Below are 24050 nucleotides of genomic sequence, written 5' to 3' on the forward strand. Positions count from 1 at the left end.
TAGATAGGTAGAAAGAGCAGAAGAGCCAGTTAAAAAGATAACTCAGACCCCAGCTGTGTAAGATTTTGAATGGCTGGCAAACTAAAGAATTTGGATTTTCTCCTGGAAGTAATGGGAAGTTATGTAAAATTTAAAAATTCTCATTAGGTGATATTGAATAATAAAAGTAGTTTGAGAAATGCATCCAATATGCAAACATAAATATATGTAAATATTTTTTAACTGAAACATCTATGATGTTGGTTAGTATTGCATTGCAGTCATTTGGGCTTCACTAAATATCCCAGCTCACCAGACTAGCCCTATACCCTCCTCCCATCACCACCTACTCCACGAGGCAGGGCAGCAGCAGCCTTCCTCCCCTGCAGGTGTACCCACAGCTGCCCAGCGCAGAACCGCTTCGGTGAGAGGAGACAGGCACATCAGGCAAGGACAGAGCTGCCCTCTCTATAATGCCCCACAGGAGCCAGTATCTTTCATAATGACACCAAAGACATAGCTGCCAGGGCTTCTGCTAAGGGCGTGCGGTTTTCAGAGTTACCCTGGGAAGCCCAACCTATGTTAGCTCCATCAGGTATCTGTAAATCCCCACAGCCTTAAATGCAATGTCCCAACCAGAGATTATTTTTACCCCTCTCAATATTGCTTCGTAATATAATTGAACTCCTTTCTGCCACAGATGTCCAGGAGAACAGAGTTAAAGTGAACCAAAAGTAAGAGTCTCATATATAAAGATTCTCATATGTATAAAATAATAAAACTTGGTGAAAGGGTTTTGTTAGCCCTTTGCCCACATTCATAATCAGAAAGTGCATCAACCATCTAAAAAAGGCTAAGGTGAGGAGAGCCTAAAATGATGTATCACCAATAAAAACGGAAAAGGAAGGAGTGTAGTAGACATAAATGAGGAACTGACAGGGTTGTAAAACGAAGCATTTTGTATGACATTTTGGGTCTGATATCACTCTGTTAATTGTCTACAAGACAGGAAGTGAAAATTTTGTGAAAAATTGCTCATGAAAGTTAATGATTTAAATTATAAATGATTTAAGTTTCAAGCCTGGGAATCGGAGAGAAAGGTGGCACCATTATTAGAATGTCAGCAACTCAAGCAGTGTAGATACGTTTTTTAAATGGTATTTGGTTTTACAATTTCCTGTAACAGTGAGCTCAAATTCAAATCGTTATGGGTGTCAGGAATGTAAAGTAAATAAATAAAGCTACTACACAGAAGACGGCAGGAAGTGGTGGGAACCATGGTCTGGACAACTCATGAGCCATCTAAACATTTAGCTCCCACTCGGCTCCAGATGGCTATTGTCAGGGGGGAATGAAGCCCTGAGGTTGCTACATCTTACAGTATTTTATTTATGTTTGTAATTAATTCAACTTTATGGGAAAATTAAAAAAAAAAAAAACCTTTTAAATCCTTTATATCCTATGAGGAGAGGACATTCAAAAGCCAAGCTCTAGCAGTTGTCTGAGTGTCTAGCAATGTCTAAGAATGAAGACCTGGAGCCTTGAGAGGAAAATAGAATGAAATTTGCAATTTTCAGTAATAGAAATGTTTGGAAGGATTGGCCTTCTAGAAAAGAGAATGGGGGGAAGTGCAGATCTTAGCTTAGGGGACACCAAAACCTGGGGCACGGGAGGAGGAAAAGGAACCAGCAAAGATGAAAACAAAGGGTGGCTTGTGATATTATGGCAGAATCAAGAGAGCAAAATTAAAATCATGGAAGCCAAAACAGGAAGTTTCAATAAGACAGTTATCAAGAGCATCAAATATTAAACACAGATCAAAATTTGGAAAGGTTATTGCATTTAGATAATGAAGTGTAAGTCTCCCGCATTTCCCCAAAATACATCCATATCTTTAAAAAACAAAACGTTGCTGCAAGGGGATGGTCCCCTTTTATATTTTTCTATCTTCCACAAGTGCTAGGACAAGACTTAGCCATCTGTTGAGTAAACAATGCTTTAAAAATATGTATTTATTTGAGAGAGAGAGAGCAAGAGAGAGTATTGTGGCAGAAGAGGAGAGGGAGAGGAGGGAAGCAGGCTCTCCACTGAGCGGAGCAGGGAGCCCAATGGGAGGCTCGATCCCAGGACCCTGAGATTGTGACCTGAGCTGAAGGCAGAGGCTTCACCGACTGAGCCACGCAAGTGCTCCAGTCTTTTTTTTTTTTTAATTTAGATTCAATAAGCCAATTTATAGCACATCATTAGTTTCAGATGCAGTGTTCAATAATTTATCAGGTGCATGAGTAAACAATCTTCAAAGTCGACAAGGTGAAATTCCTTGCACTAGTATCCCAAGACAAATCAGTTCTTCCTATTGTATTTTATTTCCTATTTTTCATACATATATACATATATGTATCTATTTCATAAATACATATAAATACATGTATTATACATATAAACATTATACTGAAGCCATCCTAGAATACCTTTTATTGCTTACTCTCATTTTATTTCCTTAAAAAAAATCATGGTGGCATTACTTATCTTTTCTACTTTTTGGGAAAAAAAGAAATGCTAGGATGAAATCTAAAGGAAGCCGTTTTTCTTACACACTGAGGCTGCACAATCTATGACAGCTGTTTACCCTCAAGGGTGGGTCTGCCTGTTTACTAGCCCCTCCCCCACCCCCCACCCCCTACCGCCCCCCCCACTCCCCGCCACAAGAGCTAATAAAGAGCTCTCAGGTAGAGTCCATTTCTATATTTTATTTTTATTTCTATGTCTGTCTGAATCTCAAATACTCTCCTAGATTAGGATAAGTAAAAGAAGTGCAGGCTTTTAGCTATCTTGAGAATTTCCAATGTTCATCAGACTATTTTGTTTTGTTTTGTACCCTAGATTGGTTCCTACTTCGGCAGTGTGTTAACGACGGTTGACATTGATAAAGATTCTAATACGGACATTCTTCTGGTTGGAGCTCCCATGTACATGGGAACAGAGAAAGAGGAACAAGGGAAAGTGTACGTGTACGCTTTGAATCAGGTAATGGTAGCTCTGAGTGTTGTCGGATTTCAGGAATAGCTCTCCCTTTCTTCCCATTTCAAATAAGTAACGCAGTTCCAATTTTGTGCTCACTTTGGAAAAAGGAGCCAAGAATTTTTCAGGGCTCCTTTACCCGCACCAACTCCTCAGTTTTTTAATAAACATTTTAGAATTCTAGTAAGGTAGTTTAAACCGTTAGGTATTTTCCGCTTGGAGATGTGAGCTATTCTTTTTTAGCAGAAAATATAAAATAAAGATAAGTTTCATTAAACTGCTAAATAAACTCACAGGGCAGCCATTTATCGCTCTGGCCTGGAGCTGTTGGGAACATTAACAGTTAAGACTGCATTAGGTACATGAGAGACTCTTAATCTCACAAACTGAGGGTTGCTGGAGGGAGTTGGGTAGGGAGAGGGTGGTGGGGTTATGGACATTGGGGAGGGTATGTGCTATGGTTAGTGCTGTGAAGAGTGTAAGCCTGACGATTCACAGACCTGTACCCATGGAGCAAATAATATATTATATGTTAATAAAAAATTAAAAATAAAAAAAAACTGCATGAGCTGTCAAAACAGTTAAAGTAGGGGAGGTAAGGAGACTATGGAGTTGTGTGTTTTAAGACTGTGACACCAGTTTCAGCAAACTTCTATAGTCTTTGGAATACTTCAGTGGGCTGGAGTGAGATTTTGTTTGCCGCTCCTGACTTTGGACATCACATGTTAGGTGAAATAATTCTTGATTTCTTCATTAGAAGCATTTTTTGTTTTGTTTCGTTGTCTATAGCAAAGTCAATATTCATCTATTTAGTTTTTTAAATTCTTAGAGTCTCTCCAACTAATTTTTTAATTCATAAATTATATATCTTTCATCCTATCATGTTGTTTGCTTCCTCTAATCAATTTTTTTGGTCCTATGCTCTTTTTTTCCTTTTTTCCTATAACCTGTGTTCCTGTCCATCATTACTAGCCCTGTCTTTACTGAGTTTGTTGGGCTTTTGGGGGTTTCTTTGTGGGTTTTTTTTTGTTTGTTTGTTTGTTTGTTTTTGCTCTCGATAGCTTTGAGAAAAATTTGGTTTTTGGATAGAGTAATTTCCTTTTTGCCCTATTAAGGAGACTATATAGAGACTTTTCAAAGAAGTAGATTTGGGATGAAGGAAGAATAAAGATCTGAACTAAGGATTTTAAACATTCAGTTCTTTGGCTTTAAAAACATTCTGGGAGTCCTCTACTCACCCAGTTCCATTAAAAAGAGAATCCATTATAATCCTCAATATGCCTTCTTCCCCACTTCTACAGTCTGTTCTTTAAAATATTTAACTTGACTCTTAGATAAGCACTCTTTTTAAGAAATTTTACAAACTTTCCTGTTGATGTACAAATGGTTTTTAACAGTGGTGATTTAGCACGTACTTAAAAATTTCACTGTGCTGTAGTAATGATAGAAATCCATAAGTATCCTGTTTATGTTTCTTCCAGACAAGGTTTGAATATCAAATGAGCCTGGAGCCCATTAAGCAGACTTGCTGCTCATCTCTGAAGCACAATTCATGCACAAAAGAAAACAAAAATGAGCCATGCGGGGCTCGTTTCGGAACAGCGATCGTTGCAGTGAGAGACCTCAATCTTGATGGGTTTGATGACATTGTGATAGGAGCACCCCTGGAAGATGATCATGGAGGAGCTGTGTACATTTATCATGGGAGTGGCAAAACTATCAGGAAGGAGTACGCACAAGTAAGAAGTTAAACCTACACATTCCCACCCTTAAACGATAAGTGCGTTCAATGCTAGGCTTGCTTCTTGTCTTGCTTCATGAGTTATTTGATTATTTTTTCTTCTGACTTTATTGGGAAACTAGATTTAATTCTCTTTTAAGGTTCCTTTACAGGAGCATTATTATGTATTTTATCCTTTTATCTCGTTTTGGTTTTTGTGGTCTTTTTTTTCTGTTGTTATTTGCCGCATCTCCATGATCTGAACTCTCAGAATAGTCAAACACGAACCAAAAAAATGAACACTTGTTAACGATATGATTTAACAGTTGCAGTGTGCCCGATCCTAAAAAGAGGATACCACTTTCTAAATAAGAGAATAATAATGATATGATTTAGCGAATAAAGAAGATGAGGTTATTGTTTTTATATTCAATATCTGTGTTTTAACAAAATTGCACAACATTTATGTTTATGAATTAAATTGGTATGTTTTTATGAACTGAATTTGGATTCCTGAAGGTTTATAATTTCCTCACAAATAATCCCTCTTGGGAAAAAATCTGAATAAGCTTAACTTGCAGGGGATTTTTGTTGTTCTGGTTTTAAATTTATTATCAGTTAATGGTTCTAATCCATAAATGCAATTTTTTCCTGCATAAGAAAAATACCAATTTGCAGAAGCATTTAATGCACTATAAAAGTAGGAGAGTTTAAAGGAATTCTTCTAATGTAATTGTCTGTTTTTAAGTAACCATAAGTAATTAGGCATTGAACTACTTATATAACATGAAAAGAAAATCAGAACATCAATTATTTCTTTTTTATAGTTGTTCTTTTTGTACTATCGTCAACAGAATTCTCAAAATCCATTCAAGTGAAGTTGTACTTTATTTTTCAGAAAGTCATAATGACATTAGTGAGACAATAAACTAAAGGGCATATTTCAGTAACAAACTTTCATCCACTTAGTAAATTATCTGTTCTCAAAAAATTCAAAAGTCTTCATTACTTAACTGAAAACAGGCAAGGTTAACCATGGGAACATGACGGAAGGAGGAACTGCAGGGAGGCATTTCTTTCTTGTGTTCGGCCACTTTATTCCTTCACTATTAATCCTGAAAACTTACTGAAATGGTGTTTGCAGTAGAAAAAAAGAAGATGTTTAAATCATTAATAAGAGGATAGATTGTCGTAAAAAATTTATTTTGTAAAATGGTGGTTACTCGAAGTGCAGCTTTAAATAACAACAAAAAAGAATATTACAGCTGAGTTTGCTTAATTATTGGCAAAATGCTTTCCCAAGGATAGGTGAGGATGTGCTCGCTTGTTTCCATAGTAACCAGAGGTGCTGTTTGTGTATGCGATAATCCAGAATCAAACTGAATGAGCTCCTCCAAGACCAATGAGGCAGATGTTTCTGGTTCGTTTGCTGAAAATAAGGAAATACTTCCCAATGAGCCGCAAACCTTTCAGCATGAAAAATGTGTCCATTTGGTTTGCCTTATTTGGCTTCTTAACTTATGGTTTTCAAGAAGACCTCAAGTTTAGGGAGGGTCTGTCAGTCCTGTCTCCTTGCCATCAGGTTCTATTAAAGTATTATCAGTTTGAACCAAAGCTAAGTCAGGAAGTACGAATATTAAACACATTCTGTACGGGTATGTGACAAATCAGACATCAAGAACTCCATATTCATTTGTACCTATTAAGCTTATAGCGCCCTTGACTTTTAGCAAAGAAGATCATATACTGGGAAATGTTTTTGATGGCATGTGCTATTTATAGCTACCCCCCCAAATTCAGTAAACCCCAAAATGACCCCTGTGACAAACTTCTGCTCCCTCTCTTGCATGTGTGATGTGTTTTCAAGGTTCCAGTATCTTTAAATATCTCTGCGCTATGGAACTGAGTGGGAACTAGAAAGGAGAGCCAATGACTCACAATGTTTTCCTTGAGCATTAGACAAGATGACGTTATAAAATTTTTTTCCCCTCTCTCTGGTGTCAGTAACCCTGGATTATTTTGTCTGCACTATAAAAAGAATAACCTTTGGTAACAACTGAGTAATTCAGCTTGTCACCACATGAGGGGCTTCTTAGGCGGGTTTCCAAAAGATCTTTAATTTTTGTTTTTTGTTGCCCAATCCAAGTTCTCAGATTTATTTGAAACTGTTTTTGAAGAGACACTTCTGGCATAAAAACTCTCTGTTGGGACTTTCACAGCGTATTCCATCAGGTGGAGACGGCAAGACACTAAAATTTTTTGGCCAGTCTATCCATGGAGAAATGGATTTAAATGGAGATGGTCTGACTGATGTGACTATTGGAGGCCTTGGTGGTGCTGCCCTCTTCTGGTATGTATTTTAATAACAGCCAATTCATCAGGTAATACTTCACAAATAGCTTCATAGCTCAGAATATGATTGGATTTCCTGTCATACCAAATACCTGTTTTCTTTTGTACCCCATTATTTAGATAAAAGTTATGTAGTTAAAGAAGCTGAAGGAGTCATCAGATCTTAAAATGGAGAAACCATATGAAAGGAATAAGTAGAACCACCTCTTAATTTGGGGTATTTATTATATGCTTGGCGCTAAGGTAGATATTCTGTTTTAGGAAAGAAGAGGAAAGAAGAGGGCTTCATAGAGAATTAAATAAACAAGAAAACATGCCTAACTTTGAGCAGTTCACAAACTTTTTAAAAGATTTTATTTATTTATTTGACAGAGATCACAAGTAGGCAGAAAGGCACACACAGAGAGAGAGAAACAGGCTCCCCACTGAGCAGAGATTCCCATGCAGGGCTTGATCCCAGGACCCAAGACCCTGGGATCATGACCTGAGCCAAAGGCAGAGGCTTTAACCCACTGAGCCACCCAGGCAACCCAGAGTAGTTCACAAACTTTTTAGGGTAATTGACTCTTCACTCATTTACCTAATATGTATAATTAGATAATTGTGCATCATTGTCTGTGTTTTTATTATAAATGTGTATATATATAACATGTGCAATATATATTTTATATATATATAATATTTTTACCATACCATTCATAGATGGTAACTGCACTTATTGTGGTGAACATAGCATAATGAATATAATTATTGAATCACTATGTTACAAACCTGAAACTAATATAATATTATATACTCTAGTTCAACTTTAAAATTTGAAAAAAAAAATTCTAACTAAAAATAGAGATAATGTTTAAAAACTTATGGTCAAATAAAAATGGTACACTAAACTATACACAGATAATAACCATTATGTTAAAAATGTCTTAACTGTACAGTAGGGGGAAAAGAAAACTGTAATGTGGTGCCTAAGAAAGGAGAGTGCTGGGCAGCAAGTAGCTATGACTTTGGGGAGGGCTCACCCAGAAGCAGGGCTCCAAACCAGAAGTCACCAGTGTCAGCAACAAAGGATACAGTTTAAACTGTTAATCCTGGCTTAATGTATTATGATAACCTTAACTCAAAAAATATTTAGTGTAGTCACTCTCCTATTTAAAATATATACATTATGAGCCTGGGTGGCTCAGTGGGTTAAGCCTCTGCCTTCAGCTCAGGTCATGATCCCAGGGTCCTGGGATCGAGGCCCACATCAGGCTCTCTGCTCAGCAGGGAGTCTGCCTCCCCCCCTCTCTCTGCCTGCCTCTCTGCCTACTTGTGATCTCTGTCTGTCAAATACATTTTAAAAATCTTTTAAAAATATATATATATATACACTATACACACACACACACACACACACACACACACATACATTATAAGGGCAATTTTTACTCTCCAGTTTTGTTTCAAAGATTTTTAAAAAGCTCTGAAGACTTATCCTCTTTTATCCCCAGCCAGTGCTTTATCACTGATGGGCCAAAATGACAGAGTTGTACCCTGTCATTACCCAGCAGAAGGGACCAGACCAATAGACAGGGACACGAAGACCAAGATTTACAATGCCAAAGGAGGGATTGAGAGTGGATATAGGTGGCAGGCAATAAACAGAAGCCCACCCCAAATGAAGACTTTCAGGAGCAGATATGGAGAGCCCCATTTTGTGGAATAAATTGCACCATAACCCCTTTAAAGACTTTGTTGGGGCAGAGGAATGTGCGGTGTTGAAAGTGGTCAAGGCAGCCTCATTCCTGAAGGATCCAAACTATGAGCAGGGAAGTAGATACGCTAGTTCATTGCTGGTGAAAGAGCAAACTGGTTAAAATGCATTAGAAGGTATTTCTATTCTTTTCACTTATTTGCCAATAAGTGTTAAAGAGCCTTAGAATATTCATACTTTTTAACAAGGAATTTTCTTCCTAAAAATTTTTAAAGATTTAATCTACATCGAAGATATATAATCTTTAGAGTCATCACAGCACTGTGGTAGGAACTATATTTTTTTAAATAAATTAATGAAGGACCAAATAAATAGATTACAACACATGCATATGTTGGAATAGTATCTTGCCATTAAAACTAATGTTCCCAGAAAAATACAGATATTGGAAATCTGTTCATTATATTATGATGCTTTAAAAGTATGTATGGATGTATATGGATGTGTGTATCTCTCTATACACACGCGTGTGCACACACACACACATCTATACATATAGAGATACATTCTGCAGAGAAAAAGAAGCACATCAAATATTAATGGTGATTATTGCTGAGTGGTAGAATTACAAATGATTTCTGTTTTTCTTGTTTCCTTTTTTTATGTTTCCCTGTCTTCTATGGCTAAAATGTTTAAAATAAAAATAATTAGAATTTTTTAATTAATGCAAAAGCAAATCAAAGACTTATGTATTCACGAGATACGTATCCCTAGTACCTGTACTTGCCTGTACAGGTATTACAGTGCACAAGAGTTGTCCACAGGCCTTGGGACTCTTTCCAGATTGGGAACAAACTCAAAGATTCCCAAAATACCGTTTTGATTCTGAGGTTGCACCTGAGCACGTGGTTCCATCTTCCTTCCATCACAGGCAAAACAGATTTTTGGCTTATGAACTGTAAGGAATGAAAAATAATTTTCCTTCTAGCCTTTTGAGCTCTTGGCTGACAACCCATAACAAAAGACAGATTAACAAGAGAAAAACAAACAAGTTTATTAACATGCACACCCCATGTATACATGGGAGATAGCCAGAGAAAAATGAGTAATTCTTTGAGGTGGCTCAGAATTCGGACTTAAATGCCATCTTACTAGAGGAAGGGAAGAAGGTATGTAGGCCTCCCTGGGGAGAGAAAACACTGCGCTCTGCTCATGCACATGTTTTCTCTCACTCTCCCTCGCTCTCTCAAATAAATAAATAAAATTGTTAAAAATAATTAAAACAATAAATCTTTTTTAAAAATCACCAAAGAACGTGAATCCTGCGAGCCCAACTATACACAAAAAAGAATCCCCATCAGTGCATTCGCACTGCACTCCCATAATGATGGCGTTGATGAAATATGAAGATTGGGGAGTAATTGTCATTGTTTCTGTTTGTAGGTCCCGAGATGTGGCTGTAGTTAAAGTGACCATGAATTTTGAACCCAATAAAGTGAATATCCAAAAGAAAAACTGCCGTGTGGAAGGAAAGGAAACAGTATGCATAAATGCTACTGTGTGTTTCGATGTGAAATTAAAGTCCAAAGAAGACACAATTTTTGTAGCTGGTAAGTGTCTTATGTGTACCAAGTACTTTGGGGCAAGAGAACAATACATTTGCTCCCACCTGAGGACTTCCAGTAAGATATTGTATTTTTCCCTGATGATAGGGATCTGCATATCAGATTTGCTCTGTGAACATGTTGAATCTTGAAAAAAAAAAAAATCTACTGAAGAGAGAATATGTTACAGAACCCAATAAAATCTGGAGCAGAAACTATATGCTTATATGCAATGGTCTCCACAGTCCATGGTTCCCCTCTGGCTCTCCCATTTACCACAAACTACGATGCGCTAAAAACAATAAGAATAATACCAGCTCAGAAGTAGAGTTTGGACGTTGGGCACTCCAGGAGCCCAGTTGTCCTTCCTGTGGGTCTTCACAAACCCTGTCTTCCTTCTCCTGCCCTCTCTTTACTAGGACTGCTATTGCAAAGGGCGCGAATGCTTTGCCAGCCCACTCTCTGAGATCTCTTTGCTCCACTCAGAACGTGATCCTGGATTTTGAGCATCAGACACGTTGTGTGTGTGTGTGTGTTCTCAGGCGCAGTCTAGGAATGTCCTCCACCCTACACGTACACTTCCTGGCGTGTTTTTATAATGATACTGAAATATGTTGGAGTCAAAACGGTGGAGGTCATTGGCTGCAAAATAGTAATTTACTCTATAAACCAAATGTAAATAGAATATGAAAAATCATTAATCCTTAAGGTCTGTTTTTCCTAGTTTGCTCTTCATGTGTATAATTATGCTCGCCAATAGCCCTCTGACTAGTTTTAGGTATAGAAACATAAAATATGATTTACATTTCTACATACAGCACTATTTCAGTCTCATTTATTTTTATAAAATCAGCGGTCAAATAAGTAGAATGATTGCCTTTTTAGAAAGTATAGGTTTAACTTGTTTTTTATTTTGGTACTCCTATTTTATGAAACGTATTTGGTAAGCTTCTTTTATTACATGCTTTGAAGAGTCTGAAGTGACTTTTTCATAAAACAGATAAGAATTCATTAGTGCATATTTTTCCGTCTATTGAAATAAAATCAATACTCTAAACAGGGCTTCAACATTGCTAAACTAAAAAAAAAATTAAGTGAAAACCCAATAAACACATGCATAATCAGAAATTTAGTTTCTTTGTTGGTGTACATGTTGTATGAGTATGTGGGTATGCATATGTACACATGCACACACACTCACAGAAAGTAGTTCTGAAGGTTATCGTCATCACTGGAACTACCATTGTACTACAGTAGTGTAGACAAGCTGAGTAATAGAAACTTTCTGTTGACTGTTTGCTCAAGAGATTTTGCTATAAAGCTAATTTAATGAACTGAACCATATGAAAATCACCCCAGGCAAATATTTCTGTCATTTTGTTTCCAGATATGCAGTACCGCGTCACACTAGATTCACTAAGACAAATATCACGAAGTTTTTTCTCTGGAACTCAAGAAAGAAAGATTCAAAGAAACATCACAGTTGAAGAAACAGAATGCACTAAGCTCTCCTTCTACATGTTGGCAAGTAAATCATATGTTATAACTGCTTTATTCCAAATCAAGAATAAAGCATAAATGTCTTGTTTCAAGCCAATCTTATGATTTTTATTTCAAAGTGCACATGATGAAGTAAACTTCATTTATTTGGTCACTTTATCAGAAAATCACAGGCCTGATCTTCTAATTTCCAGATGCATTTCATAAAACCATCTTTCATCTTCCCTGCGTGTGTTATCAGTTATCCGTATATTATGGAATAGTAGAAGGCACATGGGACTAGTTGATAAGAAACCTGCATTCATTCATTCATTCATTCATTCATTTTTTGCATTCATTCACTTATTCTTTCAAATTGAAAACATCATTTAACTTTTGTGGGCCTCATCTGTCAAATGTGTATCACATTTGATATAAGTGCTTACATGCCCTGAGGAGAAACTGTTGGGCCATATTCTTTTGGGGGTCCTTTCTTGTCCACTGAACTATATGTTTCACTCTTTGACTTTAAATCGAAGAGAAAAAAAATCTGCTATTTTCTATCATCCATAGACTTTGTGCTACCTAAGTTTCTTTCCATTACACTAATAAGGGAAGCTTGGGAAGCAAATTATTAATCCCCAAAGATGGCTAGGAAGCCAGTTTGAACCATTTAAATACATTTTATTGAGTCATTATATAGAGAGAGAGAATGTTCCCAATAAGGGCAGGAGTTTTTTAACACTTTCTTATAATGCACATGATACTTAAAAAAAAAAAAGAGGGAAGAGTGGATGTAATGACAAAATACTGATTTTAGTGACTGAGACAGACTTGAGATTTATACATGATCCTGGAACTTTACAGGAAAACAGGCCGATTTCCCCCCACATCTGATTTATTTCTATATTCTTGGTGTATTCATATGTATAGTCAGGGGAGGAAAGTGATAGGAAACATACCTATTAGTGTACTGTATTTTTCTTCAGTGATTTTCAAGTCAATTTTCCCGATAGTATATATCAAAATTAACCTATCTGTCAACACTAAGATCAATCTATAATCAGAAAGAAAAAAAACTGGAGTTATCCTCCTATTTATTTCATCAGAACTGAGCATTTAGGAATTAGAACTGGTATAAAATTTGAAAGGGTGTGAAACCAGACGTGCCCCTGCCTTCAACCTGCTAGAAATCACTTAGTGTATATTTGTCTAAAATGAAGAATCTAGCTATGTGTAGGCACTTGGTAGGAAAAGGAATGATCTAGTTTCAAAATTTCTAAAATTCTTTTAGATTTTAATAGATACACAGACATTTGTTCTGGAGTCAGTCAGCCAGGATGGAATTTGTCTTAAAGCTTCCCCACATTCCAAGTGATTTTGACCAAGTTGTTTAGTCTCTTAGAGGCCCGGGTTTTCATTTGTAAAATAATGACTATAATAGTTATTCATCTCGGAGCTCTGTTGAAATACTTCTCAATAATGTGTGTAAAGCTCATAATCCCAGACACGCCATAAATGATGGCTGTTACTCATGATATTATAAAACAACATTGATTGCATTCATATTACTTACATATCATTTGACATTATAAAATTCTTGCAACTCGAGGCATATATTATACTAATGAAATCCAACTCAATTTAAAGCAACTTTGCTCATTTGAAGTTGGAAGTATTACATGGCAGTTTTTAGCTCAAGATCTCAAGAGAAAAGATATTCCTATGCAAGGAGCCCGGGTGCTATATGCTGCCATGGCGAAGGATGGCACATCCTATTACTACAGCAGGACTGCTGAGAAGCCGGGTGACTCAACTGGTCATCCTGAAGCCTTTGCATTCAGCAGTGTCCCTTATCATGGTAGAAGGCAGCTTCTCTCCAATGAAGCAAAAACCTGATGGCGTCGTGTCAGATCAGGTGCACAAAAATGTTCCAGTAACCCTGACCTACAGGGGCAGAAGAAGGAATCACATAACAAGGTCAGAACATGCAGCAAATATGATACCAATGATAAAATATGTTCTGTTTCGATCTGTAGGACAAGCATGACTTTCGGGACTCTGTAAGGATAACTTTGGATTTTAATCTCACTGATCCAGAAAATGGGCCTGTTCTTGATGATTCCCTACCAAATTCAGTACATGAATATGTAAGTCGGATTTTTGTTTTAAATTCAGAATGCCTGCATGTGAACATATTGGGGGGAAAAAAACCCCTAAAACACATAGACACACACATACAACCCTAACTCATTTTTTTAAAAAAAGGAATGAGACTCTTCTAGACTTTTCTCAACTCTTCGGCTTCCTATTGTTGGAGGAACTTACAAATAGCACCTATTTTTATCTCCCCTAAATTTAGGACCAATTGAAAGAAGGACATGGATTAGCCTACAGGAATTCCCTTTATTACTAATAAACACCGGGTTCGGGTATGGCTTAGGCATATTGGATGTCCTCCTGCTGAACAAGGCATAGACCACAGATAACCAAGTGCATTCATCAGCAGTGCTCCTCAATCTCAGGCCTCTTTCAAGGGGGCCCACCTCATAAAACTTGCAGAATGGAAATAGAGAGCAAGAATGTATGGCTCCCATGGGCACAAGAGCAGAAGAGGTGGGAAGAGCTGTACTCCCCCCGCTCCTGCTTCCAAATCCACAGAGTCCATTGTCTTGCCCCTGAGAAAGAGTGAGCGAGCAAGTAGAAGATGGGGTGGCACCAGTGGAGGAAATATTCGGGGTGGGGAATTCGTTTTCTCTACACCCATATCTTTCACTTTCACTTTCTTCCTTTCAAGAATAATGATTGGGTGTCTTATATGTACCAAGCTTCAGAGTTTACAGTCTAACCTAGGAAACAGGTCTTATTGGATTAAAGCACGTGGTCTGGAGGAGAATTTAATTGTTTGATGGGAACTTCCGCCTCAGCAGACAGAAGTTGTGACACTTAAGTGGAGACCTGAAGCCTAGGAGGATTTTCCATCCTCTTCATAGGAGTGGAGGGAGCAGTGTTTTATGCACAGAAACGTGTGTAAAAGGTCTGAGGCATAAAGGAACTGCACTAAACTCTCTAATGTGGCTGAAGCTGAAGAGCGAGGTGGGAAGGTGACGTGGGATAGGGAGGGAGGCATAGGAAGGAACCAGGTTGTTCTGGGCTTCATGCTACTGCACAGATTATCTTGAAGCAATGGGATGCTGTTGGTAGTTTTAATTGTTTCAGTGATAGCACTGGATTTATATCTTTTTAAGGATTACTCCACCTGCAGCGTGGAGAGTGATTGGAGGAACCGTGGTTGGAGCAAGAGTGGGTGCGGGAGACCACTTAGGCATCGGTTGCATTCGTTCGGGGAAAAATAAGGATGGCTAGGCTAGAGGTGATGGTGGCAATGAGAGTTGGGAGATGCTTAGAAGAGAGGTAGAATGGAGGGCTCTTAGTGAAGGTTTAGACAAGAGGGTGGGGCTTAATGGGAAGACCAGTCAAGGAAACTCTAGCTACGTGGTTTGACCATTTGTTACCTCTGAGCCCTATTGCATTTCTAAGGTTTTTATTCTTTTCAATAGAAAATCTCATAACGGGAGTTGAGTGTTGAAGTGTTCTCTCATAGATTTAGATCTTAGAGTACTTGACTTGATTTTTTTAAAGATTTTATTTATTTATTTATTTATTTATTTGACAGAAAGAGAGATCACAAGTAGGCAGAGAGAGAGGGGGAAGCAGGCTCCCTGCCAAGGAGAGAGCCTGACGCAGAGCTCAATCCCAGGACCCCAAGATCATGACCCGAGCCGAAGGCAGAGGCTCTAACCCACTGAGCCACCCTGGTGCCCCTTGACTTGATTTTTTTGAAACTATTCTACTCTGGCAGACTAAAGCCAGCAAAAAACATGTGTGAAAACTGTGCGGTCTCTAAGGGACTGAAAGAATTTATATTCAGAAGTTTATTCTTTTTCCCTATAAATTATAGGAATAAACTTAAAATTCCTCATGACTTCTGCAGCGGAGTCTGTTCTCTTTATAAGTTGCTTAACTTAGTTTGGCAATGTGTCACTTCACCAAGCAGGTTAATAAGTAATTTTCAATCATGCTTAACTAAATGTTGAAAAACACTTTCCTGTGACCATTTTCAGATTCCTTTCGCCAAAGACTGTGGAAACAAGGATAAATGTATCTCCGACCTCGCCCTGAAAGTATCCACTGCAGAAAAGGACCTGCTTATTGTCAGGTCTCATAATGATAAGTTCAATGTTAGTCTCACAGTCAAAAATAAAAAGGACAGTGCCTATAACACCAGAACCATAATGCACTATTCTCCAAATCTAATTTTTTCAGGAATTGAGGTAAAGTTTTAGTTTATATTTGTTTATTCTTGTAATAATCATTTATTGAGCCGACTTTTCCTGCTACTGAACTAATTGTTTTTATTGGGTTTAGAAGAATAGAGAGCATTTTGGACAAATTATTAGTACTCACTAATGGTGAAAGTATGAAACTTTTTTTTAAAGTTGTTTTTTTTTTTTGATGAATGTATTTAGAGATCTATGACTTTTCTTAGGTTCAGTATGAGGATAGGATCACTGATGTATCAAAATCATACATTTTATAGAGGCATTACATAGCTGAAATTGAGACAAACCCAAAGAAAAATATACACATAACAGAGTCAAGACAGTTGAACAGAGGTACAGAGAAAGGAATGTACGTATGGAACAAAAAAATATTTACATGAAGAAAAATAAAGGTACCACTTCTCATTTTCTATGTAAAATCCTTACATTGGAAAGAGAGATATTATATAACATGTCATTGTCATAACAATTCTTTTTCATCTTGGCAATAACAGACAGCTGCATAAGATGCTATATCAGCAATAATTAGTACTTTCACATTTGAATTTTGCTTTTAATTCTGATCTCTGAATGAATTCCCCTTATTTACAATTCTGTCTATATGTATATGAATTAGTAATATGTATGATTAATACAATATTAGAACTCTATTGTCCAGTTTCTGTAAATTCAGACTTTCACTGATATTACTCTCTATTTATTAGGATACCACTTAAGGACATGATGACTAACAGAGGCTTAAAAAATGACCTCCATTACTACCTCATATTTTAGATTCAGTAAAGAATGTTAATTGTAAATCCAACTGTGCAAAGTGATGCTAGAAAAATGTTACCACTGAATTTTTCTCTGGAATGTGGACTATATTAAAAATCATTGCCAGTATCCTCTTCAACTAACTTCATGGCTTTGGAAGAGAGGGAGGACTATAAAAATAAACAACGTGTCTCCCCTACTTCTATTAACAATAAAAACAGTAATAATAATGACAGCCTTTTCCTGAGTCATATTATGTTCCAGGCACTGTTCTAAGCATTCCATTTACTCAATTCTCATTAAGTAGTTAGGTATTTTTGTACTACAGAGATTCTAAGATAAACCCTTTCGGTTACATTTTAACTTTACTGTAACCGCATTTTACAGTTGATATATTTACTTACCTGGCAGCATTTCCCCTCCTCTTATTCGTACACAAAATACTGGCAAGTCTCCTACTATTCAGTGGCATTTACAGTTAGATAAAATTGAGTATGACTGACCTCACTTAACAGAAAATCAGGCTCAGAGAAGTGAGCCTTTCTCCTTGACAAGGAGAAAGCTAATAGTGATGGAGTCAGAATTGAACTCCTGGTGGTCTCAGGTCCGAACCTGTGCTCTTACCACTGAGTGAAACTCTTCTCACGACAGCCAGCCACTCACTGTGGGCTTCCACGTGGCAGTCTGATATGTGTGGATTATTTCATCCATCCTATGTGGCGCATGCTGTTAATACGTCCATTGTGCAGTGGGACACCTAGACAAGATATGTGATGTGCTTTGCCTTACAGCCTTACAGTCTCCCTCAAGTAATGTTTTCAGATTTCCCATGGTTGGTGAGACAGGTGATCCCATAATGCTGTGACTTTCCCAACTAAACTGAGAGACAAATCTTAGTAAGGCAGAGTCCAAGGCACAGCTGGGAAAAAATCTGGAAAAACCAAGCCCAAGCATTTCACCTGTGTGTCTGTTCTAATTCTGCTTACTTTTTCTTCCAAGGCTATCCAAAAAGACAGTTGTGAATCCAATCATAATCTCACATGTAAGGTTGGCTATCCTTTCCTGAGAAGAGGAGAAGAGGTAAGCAGATTATAAAACATACATATGGCAACCGGATATGAAAAATACCGTGCTCAAAGTTAAATGTATAAATCCCTCTAATGGTATTCTAGGATGATGCAGATGAAGAAGGTTGAGTTCAAGATTTTGAGACATTGGAATCAAGAACCAATTAGTGCATGAGTCAAACTCAAGCGCTAAGACAAAATTTAAAATTATACTTGATATTTTATCCAATAGTAGTGGGCTTTTCTGGCCTGTAGACAAAACAAATCTTTCAATTTTTTAGAATCTTTTAGAACTTTAGAATAGAAACTCTTTAGTATAGAAACTCTTTTTTTCATTTCTCTCTCTCTTTTAAATAATATCCTCATTGATATATAATTCACATACCATAAAATTCACTTATTTAAACTGTACAGTTAAGTGAGCTTTTGTATATTCACCAAATGGTGAATTCTGCAGCCATCACCACAATCAATCTTAGAACATTTTTGTATCCCCAAAAGAAACTCTGTACACATTACCAGTTACTTCTCTTTTTTCTCCTCCAGTCCCTCCCCCAACCTCAGGCAACCACTAATCTACTTTCTTTCTTTATGGGTCTACCTATTCCAGACATATCATATAAATGGAATCATACAATCTGTGATCTTTTATAGCTGACTTTTTTCATTTACCATAATGTTTTCAAGGTCCATCCATGTATCAGCAGTTCCTTTTTATTTCCAAATACAATTCCATTTTGTGGATGTAATGTATTTTATTTATTCATCTATCATTTGTGTTGTTTTTGCTTTTTGGCTACTATGCGTAATACTATGAATATCCGAGTATCTGTGTACAGGTTTTAATATGGGGATGTTGTCCATTCTCTGAGGGTGGAATTCCTTGGTTAGGTGATAACTATGTGCAACATTTTAGGAAACTGAAAAACTGTTTTCCAAAGTGACTGCCCCATCTTCCATTCCTACCATCAATATATGTCTTTCTTCACATTGTTACTGCCTGTGATTTTGATTTGTGTTTCCTTAATAGCTAATGATGTTGAACATCCTTTCATGTGCTTACTGACCATGTGTATATCTTCTTTGGAGAAATGTCTATTCAGATCCTTTACTATTTTTTAATTGGAATGTCTTTTTTTTATTATTATTGAGTTGTGAGAGTTCTTCATATATTCTGCTTTCAAGTCACTTATCAGATAAATGATTTGTAAATATTTTCTCCCATTGTCTTTTCACTTTCTTTTTTTCAAAGATTTTATTTATTTATTTGACACAGAGAGAGAGCACAAGCAGGGGGAGCAGCAGGCAGAGGTGGGGAGAGAAGCAAGCTCCCTTCTGAGCAAAGAGCCCAATGTGGGGCTCTATCCTGAGACCCTGGGATCATGACCTGAGCCGAAGGCAGATGCTTAACCAACTGGCCACCCAGACGCCCTTGTCTTTTCACTTTCTTGATGATGCCCTTTGAAACACAAAGATGTTTACTTTGATGAAGTCTAACTAATCTATTTATCCTTTTGTCCCTCATGCTTTGCTAACCCAAGATCACAAAGATCTACTCCTATGTTTCCTTCCAAGAGCTGTATAGTTTTAGCTGTTACATTTGGGTCTCTACTCATTTTGATGAACTTTTGTATATTGTGTAAGAAGGAGAGGGTCCAACTTCATTCTTTGCATGTGGATATCCAGTTGCCCCACACCATCGGTTGAAAATGTCATTCATTCTTCCATTGAATTGTTGTGGCTCTTTTATTGAAAGTGACTTGACCATAAACATATGGGTTTATTTCTTGATTCTTAATTGTATTCCATTGATCTAGATGTCTGTCTTTATGTCAGTACACTGTTTTAATTACTGAACTCTTTTGCAATCTTTGCAATCTGAAAATGTAAGTCTTTCAGCTATGTTTCCCTTTTCAAAGTTGTTTAGCTCTTCCAGGTCCCTTGTATTTTCATCTTCACTTTAGGGTCAGCTCGTCATTTTCTGCGAAAAAGGCCAGCTGGAAGTTTGATAGGGAGTACACTGAATCTGCAGATTAGTTTGGGGAGTATTACCATCTTCAAGATATTAAGTCTTTGGTCTGTGACTATGGGATGTCTTCCTATTTATTTAGATCTTCTATTTTAATTACTTTCAAAAATGTTTTATATTCTTCAGAATACAAGTTTTACACATCCTTTGTTAAATGTATTCCTAAGCATTTATTCTTTTTTAATGCTATTTTATTTTTGTTTCTTTCTTTTTTCTTTTTTTTAAAGAGAGAGAAAGTGGTAGAGATGGGCAGATGGGAGGGAGAGAATCTTAGACAGACTCCACACTCAGCACAGAGCCCAGCATGGTGCTTGATCTCATGGCCCTGAGATCATAATCTGAGCTGAAATCAAGAGGCAGATGCTTAAACCACTGAGCCACCTAGGCACCCCCTTTAATGCTATTTTAGATGAAATTCTTTTCTTAAATTTATTTTCAGATTGTTTATTCCTCATGTATAGAAATACAAATGATTTTTTAATATTGATCTTTTGTCTTGAAACCTTGCTGAAATTATTAGTTCTAATAGTTCTTTAGAGGATTCCTTAGGATATTCTATATATAAGATCATGTCATCTGCAAATAGAGGCATCCTTCCCAAGCCAGTACCTTTTATTTCTTTTTCTTGCCTACATACCCTGGCTAAAACCTACAGTAGTAGTTGAACAGAAGTGAGAGAGTGCTTTCATGTCTTTTTGAAAACAATATTTGTTTCCATGAAAAACAGAATAGTTATCGTCTTGAATGATAAACAACATATTTGCATATATTTTCATTGAAGGTTACTTTTCAGTATATTTGCTCCTCCATTCATATTGAGTTAATGAGGGAAATATTGAATCAAAGTGATGAGATAAGAAGATATTTTACTTACTTGACTTAGTCTTTAAAAAAAAAGATAGAAATACCATCCCAATTTCAACTTCTTCACATTATAACATTTTTTAATATAAAACTTCAAAATAGATCATTGTCACCTTTATCACATATCCTAAAAAGATGACAAACACTGAGTTAGACATCTGGAAATGACAGAGTCATATCTATAATGAAGTCTTTTAGCTCCTCTTTTTGCAAATGAAAATTCAGAAAGGTCTTTTCCCTTCACACATACGGCATAGCTACTAAGGACTGAAAAAACTACTAATGACAGTAATTATCACTGAATTCAATAAACCATTTTAGCTATGAAAATAACTAGGTGTACCACTTTAATTTAGGAACCTCATTATCGAGCCCATTTCTTGACTATCTCAAATGAAATTTATTGTGAAATTACGTTTCTTCCCTAAAAATCTATAAAACATATATCCTATTTGAAAAAATATACCCATGATTCCTCTATTTTGACATAGAAATAGTGAATTTCAACTCATTTCTACTTCTTCCTCTGACCACTATAATTAACCATGGAACTATCTCCATTTCTTTAAGAATAATAATAGAGCCTGTATTACATTTCAGCATTTAGAGATATTAATTGCAATCTTAATTACTTTTCAATCACTTTTTCTTTCTTTAACAATTCCTTGCTGCTTAGAGCAAAAGCTTAAATCAAAGCATCTCATGCCATCAATATAGAGATGGGAAAATAATTTGCAAGGGATTTTTGCATGGGCTTTACACTTAGGATATACTTTGACTTCAAGATCTAAATTTATGGTTTAAACATTTCAGGATCATGTCAATAGAGAATAGGCACCTTCTTCAACCCTACTTCTCTCCTAGTATCTTCCCAAAGTCTGAAGACTCATCAGAAATGCCAAGACTTAAATGTTCAGGCCAGTCAGGGGTCTAATGAAGGCAGGAAAAAAGGAGCTCACTGAGAGGCAATTTGGCAATTGGACCCTTTGTGAAGTATTATAGTTCAAACCCACCCAGTAATCTCCTATTAGAATTATGATTATTATTTCAATGCAAGAAGCATACTGCAGATCTGCAGATTCTTAAGAAAAGATTTTTTTTTTTAGTGTAACCCAAAATATATGTGGAAAGAAAATACAAAAGAAAACTCCACACATAATACAGTACAACCATGCAAATCTCATGACACATGAATTCTAATCCTGTGAATGGGCCTAAATTGATTAAGAGAGCTTTCAATACCAAACTCTGCCCTGTCTGGCACTTAATCACAAAAGTAAAATTTTAAAAGTCTCTATTAATTATGCACTTTGAGCCATCTTTTTGGCTGGCCAAATTCCAAAACACTCTAGTTAGCGCAAACCAAGATTAGTTTTCAGAATAGAAAATAGCTTAATGAAGATTATCATGAGGGGTCTTGGACTAGAACTTTACTGAGAACCTGTGTCTTCAAATAAGTAATCCAGTTTCTGGCCTGTCAGTGTTTATGAAGAGTCCTAATTATATAGTTTCTATGCTCAGGCATCGTTTTTAAAAATAAGTTAACCTGTACCAGAATGTTGGTATAACAAAAATGTTTTCCTTAGGTATTATTTTTTAGGTATTAGTTTTTCTTAGGTATTAGGTGTTAGTTTTTCTTAGGTATTAGGTGTTAGTTTTTCTTAGGTATTATTTTAACTATCCAATTTGTAAGCAAAACTTACTACATTATTGTTATTATTATAGTTTATTATAAATAAGTCTTTTATTTTTTCATTTTGTTTTTATTCCTTAAAAGCCCAAAACTTTTTGTACTATTCAAATTAATGGACCCACATAGTTTTCCCCTATTTTATAATGAACATATATAGATGGTAGAAGTTTACATATTAAAGTTTAACTATGACTATTTCATAATTACATTGCTTATGGTTGTGATCTGGTAGAAAATGGTAATGTAATACATAGAATGTACCTTCATGGTAATAGTTGATATATATATATATATTTTTTTTATTAATGTGATTTGAATAAAGTGTTTAAATTCATATTAATATACAAAGCATATTTCATACTTACATCCAAAAGTATATGTATATCTTGTTCTGTTTTTGAGATGTGATTAGGTTTTATTTTCTTAGGTAATATTTCTTAAATAACTTTGCAGTTTCAGTCTAGGAAATATCATTAATGTAATTAAATATTTTGATCGATGTAAATATTTTACTACTTTATCTGTTACTAGACTAAAAATATTTTTATTTCATAGGTTACTTTTAAAGTATTATTTCAGTTTAACACATCTTATCTCATGGAAAATGTGATCATTCACTTAAGTGCAACAAGGTTGGTTGATATGTGTGCATGAGTGTATGTATGTAAATGTATAAGTATGTAATTTCATTATTTAGAATATTTTGCTTTATAGACTCACTAGAACTTCTTACAGCTTTTATGAGAGACCAGTAAAAGTAAAAGGTGTGAACCCCCTTACTTCACAAAAACATCCATATGATTAACTTAAATAAGAAATTTAGAATTAATGCCAAAATTAATGCACCTACCAATATTAAACCATTGATTCTATGAGCTGTAAAACACGTTGTAATCACATATTACTTATATCTATCAAATTGCATTTAAATTTATTTAAAAATTTTTACAGGATTGCTATTTTAACTTGTACTGGCAGCCCATCAAGTTCAACTGGATCATTAAATGGATTTAAAGTTTTATGATGCCCTTTTGTAGTTTAATACATTTTATCCAAATCAGTCAGATCTTCTGAAAGATATCTCCCAATACCCATATAACAAGTAACAAATAACAAAAGGCTAATAAGGAAACTAAAATAGTGTCTTAGCTTTCTTCTAAGTATAATCACCCACGGGACCAAAAACTCCTTGAAATAAAATTCTATCTTTTGTTGCTTTATTCCCCGGTATCTAGCATGGTGCCTCACATCCAATAATTGCTGAGTAAATATAGAATGAATGAATAAATGAGAAAATAAATTAATGAGTAAATGAATTCTGTATGCTCAATTTAATCCAGCTCAAGAAATATTTATTTGACATCTACTACAGACAAGATATTGAATTTGTCACTATAGGGAATATAAAAATTAATAAGGATTTAAACTTCATGGAGTAAACATTAAA

At 36.0% G+C, this 24050-nt stretch overlaps 1 protein-coding gene across 2 annotated transcripts in view; it reads left to right on the top strand.

The window, feature by feature from the left end:
* The window catches only part of ITGA1 (integrin subunit alpha 1), a 176813-nt gene that overhangs the window by 128649 nt on the left and 24114 nt on the right, over window positions 1-24050 (top strand). For both annotated transcript variants that reach the window (XM_059173952.1, XM_059173951.1), the window contains 9 exons: window positions 2863-3006; window positions 4482-4739; window positions 6940-7070; window positions 10212-10378; window positions 11760-11896; window positions 13891-14001; window positions 15976-16185; window positions 17950-18030; window positions 23159-23235. In XM_059173952.1, coding sequence (XP_059029935.1) covers window positions 2863-3006; window positions 4482-4739; window positions 6940-7070; window positions 10212-10378; window positions 11760-11896; window positions 13891-14001; window positions 15976-16185; window positions 17950-18030; window positions 23159-23235 — 1316 coding nt within the window. The remainder of the gene's footprint in view (window positions 1-2862; window positions 3007-4481; window positions 4740-6939; window positions 7071-10211; window positions 10379-11759; window positions 11897-13890; window positions 14002-15975; window positions 16186-17949; window positions 18031-23158; window positions 23236-24050) is intronic.

This window comes from Mustela lutreola, chromosome 5 (genome assembly GCF_030435805.1).
Source record: "Mustela lutreola isolate mMusLut2 chromosome 5, mMusLut2.pri, whole genome shotgun sequence".
In the NCBI taxonomy this organism is placed as follows: domain Eukaryota; kingdom Metazoa; phylum Chordata; class Mammalia; order Carnivora; family Mustelidae; genus Mustela; species Mustela lutreola.